The sequence below is a fragment of the Heliangelus exortis genome, chromosome 8 (genome assembly GCF_036169615.1).
Source record: "Heliangelus exortis chromosome 8, bHelExo1.hap1, whole genome shotgun sequence".
Lineage (NCBI taxonomy): Eukaryota > Metazoa > Chordata > Aves > Apodiformes > Trochilidae > Heliangelus > Heliangelus exortis.
The window spans coordinates 30,817,470-30,827,628 of record NC_092429.1 but is presented as its reverse complement, the minus strand read 5'-3'; the positions used below and the strand labels follow the sequence as shown (position 1 = coordinate 30,827,628).

General features: G+C 46.0%; 1 protein-coding gene and 1 long non-coding RNA gene across 5 annotated transcripts in view; both read right to left on the bottom strand.

Moving 5' to 3' along the window:
• Positions 1-1,631: 1,631 nt before the first annotated feature.
• Positions 1,632-2,662, bottom strand: LOC139799437 (uncharacterized). The gene is made up of 2 exons (XR_011727259.1): positions 2,262-2,662; positions 1,632-2,060 (listed from the first exon to the last, which is right to left on the bottom strand). It is a non-coding gene; the product is annotated as an uncharacterized lncRNA (long non-coding RNA).
• A 4,301-nt stretch (positions 2,663-6,963) lies between these two features.
• SUCO (SUN domain containing ossification factor) overlaps positions 6,964-10,159 on the bottom strand; it is a 33,343-nt gene continuing 30,147 nt past the window's right edge. For all 4 annotated transcript variants that reach the window (XM_071751471.1, XM_071751469.1, XM_071751470.1 and 1 more), the window contains 2 exons: positions 9,025-9,080; positions 6,964-8,884 (listed from right to left, as the gene is read on the bottom strand). In XM_071751471.1, the coding sequence (XP_071607572.1) occupies positions 8,438-8,884; positions 9,025-9,080 (503 nt within the window). In that variant the 3' untranslated portion in view covers positions 6,964-8,437. The remainder of the gene's footprint in view (positions 8,885-9,024; positions 9,081-10,159) is intronic.

Below are 10,159 nucleotides of genomic sequence, written 5' to 3'. Positions count from 1 at the left end.
ATTAACATTTCAGTTTCCTAATGCATTACACAGCCCTCTTGCCTTCATAGATGATACTTTACAGAATAATGTTTCCTCTTTCCAGAATGAAGCAACATGGAGATACATAGAATATAGAAATCGTCCTTAAAGATACATTTGATATGTTTTAGCACAGCTTGGGCATACACTGATAGGACATTTTCATTATCAGGTTTAGAATCTCAAGGGTGCATTCTCTATGAGGTTCTGCTTCCTAGAAAATGAAAAAAAATAACAATTTCATTTATTTGTGGGGAAAGAAAAACCCAAAACAACAACAAAACAGGCACATAAAAAATATCATCATTGCTGGCTGTATCCAGGTAGATGCAGTGTCAAGCATTTCTCACAGCTTTTCAGCTGGCAGAATTGCAGACAGCTGCGTACACCTCCCCCCCCCAAACCAGTCCCCACATTGTCAATCGACTCCCAAGTGGCTGTCTGAAGAGCACAAAGGAAGACAATTCATCCCAATAGAATCCATTCAGGTAAAACGTTTGGGCGTTCACAGGCAGAGCCGGGCTATCAGCGCCTTGGACATTCGAAAGGTCACCTACTCATATGGAAATTAACACCCCCCCTCCTGCAACCACAGCTACACCAGCCGAATCTCCACCCTAGGAAAACTATGGGGGCTGGGGAGGGAGAGAAGGGTAGAGGGGGGGTGGAGGGGTGTTTATTTAAGGGAATTTCATCACACGACTGCAGAGGCAATTTTGAACTCTGCATTTTTACTGAGGGCACCTCAAATTCATTACTAATTTCCCCTTTCTCATTTAGTCAGTCTCACTGACACAAAATGCAGACCCCTCCTGTGAAAAGGCCCTTTACAATTTAAAGCCAAGCCTTCCTTAAGAAGAGAGACAGTCTCCCAATTAATGCTGCTTTTTTAAAGCGACATACTGCATCATGAGCCACGAACTGGAAAAAAAATGACAGGCACCTCAGCCACCAGCTTGCTTACTCTCCTGAAATGCACCATTATAAAGGACTGAGACAAGATACACGGAGTCATAGAAGCACTGACCGATTTTTACCAGCCCTGCAGTTTAGCCACAACCTGATGAAAATTGATCACATGGCACATATTGCGCTCTTATGTTGCAAAAGCGTCTGAAACAAGAGCTGCAAGCTGCGGAAGGAAAAATTCCTACTGCAAAACATACAAGTTTTTAGCCCATCAGAACCATTTACCAGATACTGGCTGATCTCTCAAACCTGGAGCCTCAAAAAATCAGCACTGGATACCTCAGTGGTCTAACTCGTGTCATAACACTGATGCTAAAAAGCCACAAACTTGTGGTTGAGGAAAAAAACCCAAAAAAACCTCAAACAAACAACAACAACAACCACAAAAACAAACAAAAAAAAAACACCAAAAACAAAACAAAACAAAAAACACAAAAAAAAAAAAAAAAAAAAAAAAAAAAAAAACAAAAAAAAAAACCCAAAACCAAAACAACAACCAAACAGAAAACCAAACACCACTTGCCACAGAATCTATTTCTTATGTACAGGCTTTCCCAGTCTTTCTCAATACTTTAAAGGGGTACCTGAAGAAACACCACACAAGTTCCTCTCCACTTTCAGAAGTCAAAAAGTTGAAAGAATTTTCAGAACTTGAAAAGCGCTTTTATTTAACTGGAGAGGAGTGTGATATTTGACAATACTTAGTGAGAAATTATTGCAAGGGCTTCTCAGACTCGAGCAGAGACTCAGGCAGCCTCAGATGTCTCCTCCAGGGCTCAGCAGACATTGATTTTCCCCCCTGAGACATAAATTGGAGCCCAAATATGTCAGACCACAGGCACTGTTCCATCACCAGAGCTGGACAGAGCAGAGCTGGACAGGGCAGAACGTCTTCAACACCTGGTTGAAAACCAGAAAAAGAACCCGAACAAGAACAAAAAGGATAACCCACCAAACTTCTTGTCTTGCTTTTAACTTGAGAGCTTGATGCGGGCCATGTTCCCTCCTAAACTGCCAGCACGGCAACGGGGCGGGAGCAGATGTGGCAAGAAGAGCTGGGGCAAGCTCACCTGTGTAGCAAAAGACGAACAGTTCAGGGGGAAGAAGCTTCATGTGGAAATACACTTCAGGGCCGAAAGGCACCAGCACAGAGTTCAGCACACATTTTACACAGTGCCCCCCTCATCTCTAGCAACCGTGAGAAGACTTTTTGCCTCCCCGGGCGACACCTCAGTGCATTTTAAGACAGCTCCACAATTCCTTCACATCACCAGAAATCTACTGCCAAAAGCACACAAAACCGGCGAGCCGCAGCCCGTGACAGGACGGGGCTCAAACTCCCCGCCGGCTCCCCCCCCCCGCCGCCGCTTCTGGGCTGGGAGGGGGTCGCTCGCTCCCTGAGGCGAGCGGCGCGGCGGAGCGACCGCAGCCGGCGCCCCTCCGCCGGGCTGGAGTTCCGCGCCCTGCCCGCCGGCCCCGCCAACAGCGGCGGCAGAGGCGGCAGGAGCGGAGGCGGCGGCTCCGGACCCGGCGAGAGGCAACCGCGCGGCACCAGCGCCGCCATCACCCCGGAAGCGGCATCAGGCGCCCGGCAGTGACGATTCCCCAGCGCCCAAAGCGGCACCGCAGCCGCGCAGAGCCCCAATGCCCGCAGCCGGAGCCCCGCGCTCTGCACCCGGAAACGGCCGCGATTAAAGAGAGCTCGGCTCCGGTGGCGGTGTCTCTGTCTGTGTGAATGCACACACGAGGGCAGGGACCGCTGCCGTCCCCAGCTGTGGCCGCAGCGCACGCTGACTGTAAAACCCCTCCCAATTTGCACCGTCACCCCCTCCCAGCCCCTCAACTTGGCTTTCACATGGCCAGGAATCTGGTATAGAGAGACGGCAGAAAAAACAGTGGGTGCCCAAGCTCAAGGAAGCTGCAGATGTCCAACAGTAAGCACGCAGAATTCCAGTCTTCAAACTGCATCCTCAAATACACGGGGGGAAGGGTGAAGATGGCTTCTGAGGCTGTTTAACAGCCGACATTCTGGGAAGCACCATCCTCACTCAGAGACACTCAAACCACTATGCCGTGCTAAGTCAGGGACCTTTACAGCTATTAAAATCTCACCAGTAATGACCACAAAGCATTCAATAGTAGAACTTGAAATACACTACTGAGCAAGTCTCCTCAAACACATTTAAACTCCTCCCTAGTTTAGAACTCACTTCTCCAGCTCTCTGCCAAAACCAGCATTCTCCATTTCATCTCAATTATTTTTTAGAAATCTAACAACCTGAAATACAAACTTTGTCACCTGCCTCACAAGAGAAGCCAATATTGTTTTTAAGACGAGAAGGGAAATCGGATGAAGTTATGTATGCTGGTATGTTTCTCACCTTGAGAAACCACCCCGAGTGGCAGAGGGAATGTGGTGTTAATTTGCCATGTCTTGATTCTTTTGTTCTTTTCTTGAAGGACAGAAATAGACGTGGGGGCAGGTTCAAGAGCTGTCGTTCAGCTTGCAGTATAGCAATGAGAGGTTCCAGCCTCGTAGCTGGAAGGGCCAGGGCTAAGCAGGGAATGCTGATTCAAACCCAGGCAGCTGCTAAGTATGGCCGGGAAGCCCTGAGGGCTCCTTTCTCGATTGCTGACTGGAATCACTGGAAATTGGCTGGGGGAAGTGATAGGCATAATCCTAAAAAAGAGACAGTGCTTTTAGAATTATTAAAACCCAGGACCCTGATGAGAAGGATGCAGAAGCTATGATGAGCTGCGAAGGAATCAAGGAGAACAAAAGGAAAAAATGGAAAACTGAAAGAGATTCTGTACTGGTCTGCTGTACACCTCTCCCCCCCCCAAACCAGTCCCCACATTGTCAATCGACTCCCAAGTGGCTGTCTGAAGAGCACAAAGGAAGACAATTCATCCCAATAGAATCCATTCAGGTAAAACGTTTGGGCGTTCACAGGCAGAGCCGGGCTATCAGCGCCTTGGACATTCAAAAGGTCACCTACTCATATGGAAATTAACCCCCCCCCCCTCCTGCAACCACAGCTACACCAGCCGAATCTCCACCCTAGGAAAACTATGGGGGCTGGGGAGGGAGAGAAGGGTAGAGGGGGGGTGGAGGGGTGTTTATTTAAGGGAATTTCATCACACGACTGCAGAGGCAATTTTGAACTCTGCATTTTTACTGAGGGCACCTCAAATTCATTACTAATTTCCCCTTTCTCATTTAGTCAGTCTCACTGACACAAAATGCAGACCCCTCCTGTGAAAAGGCCCTTTACAATTTAAAGCCAAGCCTTCCTTAAGAAGAGAGACAGTCTCCCAATTAATGCTGCTTTTTTAAAGCGACATACTGCATCATGAGCCACGAACTGGAAAAAAAATGACAGGCACCTCAGCCACCAGCTTGCTTACTCTCCTGAAATGCACCATTATAAAGGACTGAGACAAGATACACGGAGTCATAGAAGCACTGACCGATTTTTACCAGCCCTGCAGTTTAGCCACAACCTGATGAAAATTGATCACATGGCACATATTGCGCTCTTATGTTGCAAAAGCGTCTGAAACAAGAGCTGCAAGCTGCGGAAGGAAAAATTCCTACTGCAAAACATACAAGTTTTTAGCCCATCAGAACCATTTACCAGATACTGGCTGATCTCTCAAACCTGGAGCCTCAAAAAATCAGCACTGGATACCTCAGTGGTCTAACTCGTGTCATAACACTGATGCTAAAAAGCCACAAACTTGTGGTTGAGAAAAAAACCCAAAAAACCCTCAAACAAACAACAACAACCACCACAAAAACAAACAAACAAACAAAAAAAAAAAAAAAAAAAAAAAAAAAACCAAAACCAAAACAACAACCAAACAGAAAACCAAACACCACTTGCCACAGAATCTATTTCTTATGTACAGGCTTTCCCAGTCTTTCTCAATACTTTAAAGGGGTACCTGAAGAAACACCACACAAGTTCCTCTCCACTTTCAGAAGTCAAAAAGTTGAAAGAATTTTCAGAACTTGAAAAGCGCTTTTATTTAACTGGAGAGGAGTGTGATATTTGACAATACTTAGTGAGAAATTATTGCAAGGGCTTCTCAGACTCGAGCAGAGACTCAGGCAGCCTCAGATGTCTCCTCCAGGGCTCAGCAGACATTGATTTTCCCCCCTGAGACATAAATTGGAGCCCAAATATGTCAGACCACAGGCACTGTTCCATCACCAGAGCTGGACAGAGCAGAGCTGGACAGGGCAGAACGTCTTCAACACCTGGTTGAAAACCAGAAAAAGAACCCGAACAAGAACAAAAAGGATAACCCACCAAACTTCTTGTCTTGCTTTTAACTTGAGAGCTTGATGCGGGCCATGTTCCCTCCTAAACTGCCAGCACGGCAACGGGGCGGGAGCAGATGTGGCAAGAAGAGCTGGGGCAAGCTCACCTGTGTAGCAAAAGACGAACAGTTCAGGGGGAAGAAGCTTCATGTGGAAATACACTTCAGGGCCGAAAGGCACCAGCACAGAGTTCAGCACACATTTTACACAGTGCCCCCCTCATCTCTAGCAACCGTGAGAAGACTTTTTGCCTCCCCGGGCGACACCTCAGTGCATTTTAAGACAGCTCCACAATTCCTTCACATCACCAGAAATCTACTGCCAAAAGCACACAAAACCGGCGAGCCGCAGCCCGTGACAGGACGGGGCTCAAACTCCCCGCCGGCTCCCCCCCCCCGCCGCCGCTTCTGGGCTGGGAGGGGGTCGCTCGCTCCCTGAGGCGGGCGGCGCGGCGGAGCGACCGCAGCCGGCGCCCCTCCGCCGGGCTGGAGTTCCGCGCCCTGCCCGCCGGCTCCGCGAACAGCGGACAAACACTTTTGGGTTTGCAATATCATCATCTCCCTTGGTTCCTCCTGATTCTCAGCCCCTGCAGCACAACCTCTGGTGTTTTTGGAAGGGTCAGACTGAGATTAGTGCAAGGGGGCTGTAACACACTCAGGAAAAGGTGAGAGGCAGCAGCAGTGACTGCTGGATGTGCTTTACTCACACATCTCCACTGCTCCGGCACAAAAACACCCAGCCTGACATTTTTCACAAGTGCAGAGTTTTGCACCTGGGAAAAGAACAACCCCCAGTACCAGTACAGGGTGGGGATTGAGCTGTTGGGGTGACAGAGAAAGGGACCTGGGGGTGCCGGTGGATGGAAGGATGACCATGAGCCAACAATGTGGCCAAAAAGGCCAATGGCATCTGGGGTGTATTCGAAGGGGTCAGGAGGTCCAGAGAGATTCTCCTCCCCCTCTACTCTATCTGGAATTTTGTGTCCAGTTCTGGGCCCTTACAACCAGTTCCCTGTCCTTAGAAAGAAGAGTCCCAAAGATGCTGAAGGGAGTGGAACATCTGGTGAGGAAAGGCTGAGGGAGCTGGGGCTCTGCAGCTTGGAGAAGAGAGGAATAAGGGGTGAGCTCATTAATATCCATAAATATGCAAAGGGAGAGTGCCAGGATGGAGCCAGGATCTTCCCTGTGATGTCCCATGATAGGACAAGGGGCAATGGGTACAAGCTGGAGCACAGGAGGTTCCACATAAATACAAGGAAAAACTTTCACTGTGAGGAAGCCCTGGCCCAGGCTGCCCAAGGAGGTTCAAGCTAAAAATTCTGGTAATTATAAAATAATTACTCAACATTTTCTTTTCATGGACTTTTACATTCTTCGAGAAACCTGGCTGCCAATACCAACAGGTAATTTAATGCAGTCACTGCTTCTGAGGACCCCCCAGGTCAAGAAAAACAGGCTGGAAATTTTTCTAGCAGTTTTCATAGCCACGATTCCTAAACTTTCACACAAAGGACCACTCTGCCTTCAGCTTCCCTCCCCTCACCCTCCCTTTTTTTTTTAATTGGACAAACACATCAAAAGATGAGCAGCCCTTCTCAAAGAATGTAAGCCACAGGTTTCATTTTCAAAAGGAAAAATGCCAGTAAATTAAAGACAAAGTGTTCAGATTTATTTGGAAATTCACAGTTTCTAATGGCACTACAGTTCTGTAGTTACATACTCTTGTTCCACAACATTGGGTGCTGCACTCAGGTGGTGTGTGTTCTCCTCATTCAGGTTTGAAACCCTTCTTAAATTCACTTTCACCATGTCTGGTTCATGTGCTCTGACTGGCTAATTGTGCAGATCAACTCCAAAAGTACATCACCTTAAAGTACATAAACTAATAAGAAAGCAGCAAAAAGAAAAAAAAAAAAAAAAAAAAAATTGCTTTAAATAAGTTAATGACATACAATACCCAGGAAATGCATTAGGTCTGTTAAAAGGGTACCACTAAAAAGTGCTGAATAAATTAACTTATTTCTTCAAATGTGAACCTGTAACACCTGTCAAAAGGAATCATCTTTTGTTCCACTCATTCAGATACACACTCAGCATTCCAGCAATCACACATCCTGGAGTATCCAAATACACAATCACAGTCAAAATGAAAAACACTTGGCTATGAAAACACCAACCATCCCAACACTGCACGTTTGTTAGCCAACACAAAAGCAAAGGTTATGGAAACAGCCACTTTGAACCAGCCTGACTGCTCAAGGCTTTGCAAACTGCACAGACGCAGAGCTGCCCAGCTGCACAGCTCTCCCTCCTGTTCTTCAGCTGAGCTTTTGCCTGAGCTCTCAGTACAGAACCAGCTTCTTCCTTCAGAGATCTATAGCAGACAATTTCAATTACAACTGCATTCACCAGCCTAAGACTCCTTTAGACAGAGGAAGTCATTCATTTGGTACATCAGACTGCAGTTCTGAGTTGTAACGGGAGGTGGAAATAAATGTGATTACCATCCCTCGTGAGGTATTTTCCTCTACCAAGCTTGCAAAACCTGAATCTAGTCACGTGAGTCCATCTCTTAGTGTTTTACAGTATCCAGTCCACATTACTGAGTCCAGCTGGAGGCCAAACACGTGTCCTTTTACAGCACTGTAGTGTTGCATCTTCAAAAAAAGCTAGAGAAATTACAAAACAAATCAAATGACAAACAATTGTATCTCCCCTCTTCCAGTGGCATTATAAATAGACAAAAGGCACATAAATATGGGAAGGTGCAAGAAATAGGAACAAAGCTAAAGGAAGAGGATTAGGCTTTTATCCCTATTCCACCCAACAAACTGGGTTTCAAAAAATCTCTCCCCAGGAACTGTGGAAAAAAAACCTTTATAAAATGAACCCTGCCCTCCCTCCCCTCCCCAAGGTGTTCTCATAGGAAATTATCAGCCTTGTAAAGCTGCAGCTTATAGCCAAGATTGACACAATCCCATCTTTTTAAAAAAGGCAGAAACCAAATTTCTGAATACTTCCCAATGAGTTGAGCTCTTCGTCTCCCACTATCCTCCCCCAGAATACCACAGACTGTTCTCAAATGAACAAACACTCTCCTGTTAGAAAAGTTCAGCTAGTTTCAGATGTGTCCAGAAACTGCTGTGACACCAAGTGTTCCCACTGTTATATCTTTGTTTCCTTTGATTATGTCATGCAGGCTTGGCATTGACCCTGACTTAGTTTGTATTAGAGTTTTTATGAGCTTCCCTTGGTCTGAAACTTTCGACCTTCTTCGTTTTAGAGCCCTCTTCTCAGTTTTTGTCTTTTGGGTCTGTCCATTGCACAGACTCGTACATGCTGAAATGCCACAAAAATAGGATTCCTCAGACTGAGATGATGTCTCAGAGCTTCCTTCAGATGGAGGACCCTTGTAGGAAGAGTGATAAACTTCCCCAATATTAGAGAAGTCCCTCTGGTTCGTGAACGGCTTCCTTCCTTTGATTTCCCCGTTGGCTACTGGATGCAGAGGCTCTGATGTGGGCTTAATGGTCTCAATTTTTTCACTTTTGTATTTACAACGCTTTTTCTGAAAGCACAAACAAAAAGAGAGGGTTTTAGTTTCTGGAAGGCAAGCAGGGCATAAAAATCAAGGCTGGAGGGGAGAGGAGCTGAGCCATGCCCCACTTGCAGGCAGAAGCACACTCAGCTCCCACAGAGCCATTTTACCTTCTTCTCTGGGGAAAACTTCAGGGGTTCAACAATGTACAGGTCCTCTGGGTCCACTGCAAGTAGAGGGGACAGAAGTTCAGCAGTTCTGACGCTGCCAGCTCTACAGTAATGCAATTCTAAATAAATAAGTGACAACATCTCCTTAACACAGGCAGCTTTGCTCCCAGTAAATTAACTGAGGCACAACAGGAATTCCCCTCTGCTGCCCTGGCTTCTGTCAGTGATAAACACTTGGCCTCCTGATAGGTTAGGTCATAGGAGAGGTGAAAAGAAGATCTTTTGGGGAAAAGGAACAATATTCAGGAAGAGAGCTTCTAGAAAAGCAGTTACTATTAGTAATTTACTCTTAGTTAACCATTAGTAATGGTTTTTATGTGCAGCCTGCCTGCCACAGGGCAGATACTAGGAGCATGTGTACCTATCAAGGACACAGATGTTGAGACTGACATGAAACAGGTCTGGCACTCCTCCAGCAGGGCTTTGGTAAACCATTCCTCCAAGCCAAAGCAGGGAAGAATTCAGGAAAAGCATGGTTTTGGGGAAAAAAAAAAAAAAAAATTGCCTTAGCTAATCTCTATTGAAATGTAACTTATGAGTTGCCACATAGTTTTAGTCAGAGGACAAAAGGCCATGAGGCAAGGTTGATGCACCCAGAAAAGCAGTGTGAGCTGAATACTTGGTAGCCACCATAATCTGCACTGCTTCTGGTTCTGTATGATGGTGATGGCTGAAGAAATCACAGCTCACTGTCCTGAGTGCAACATGGATACTGAAAACTCCAGAACATTCCTCAGACCCAAGCCAAGATAAATAGCCTGATTTTTTATTAATTTGGATCCTAAATATCTACCAGGTTTCAAAGACAGGGTGTCAGGACTTCTGAGAAGTACGGTGTTCAGACTTCCCATGTCTGGCATTAAGAAAAAAAACCATTTTCTTCAAGCTTCATAGCTGCAGAACTGAATGCCTGCAGCCCCAAGAAAAATGACAACAAAGACTACATCTTTCAGCATAATTTAGCACAGTTCTGGTAATTTTGGTTACCAAAAAAATTTTGGTTAATTTTGGTTAAATTTGGTTACCAATTCTGGTAACTTTGTCCTACAGAATGTACAGGTGAACTACTACAATC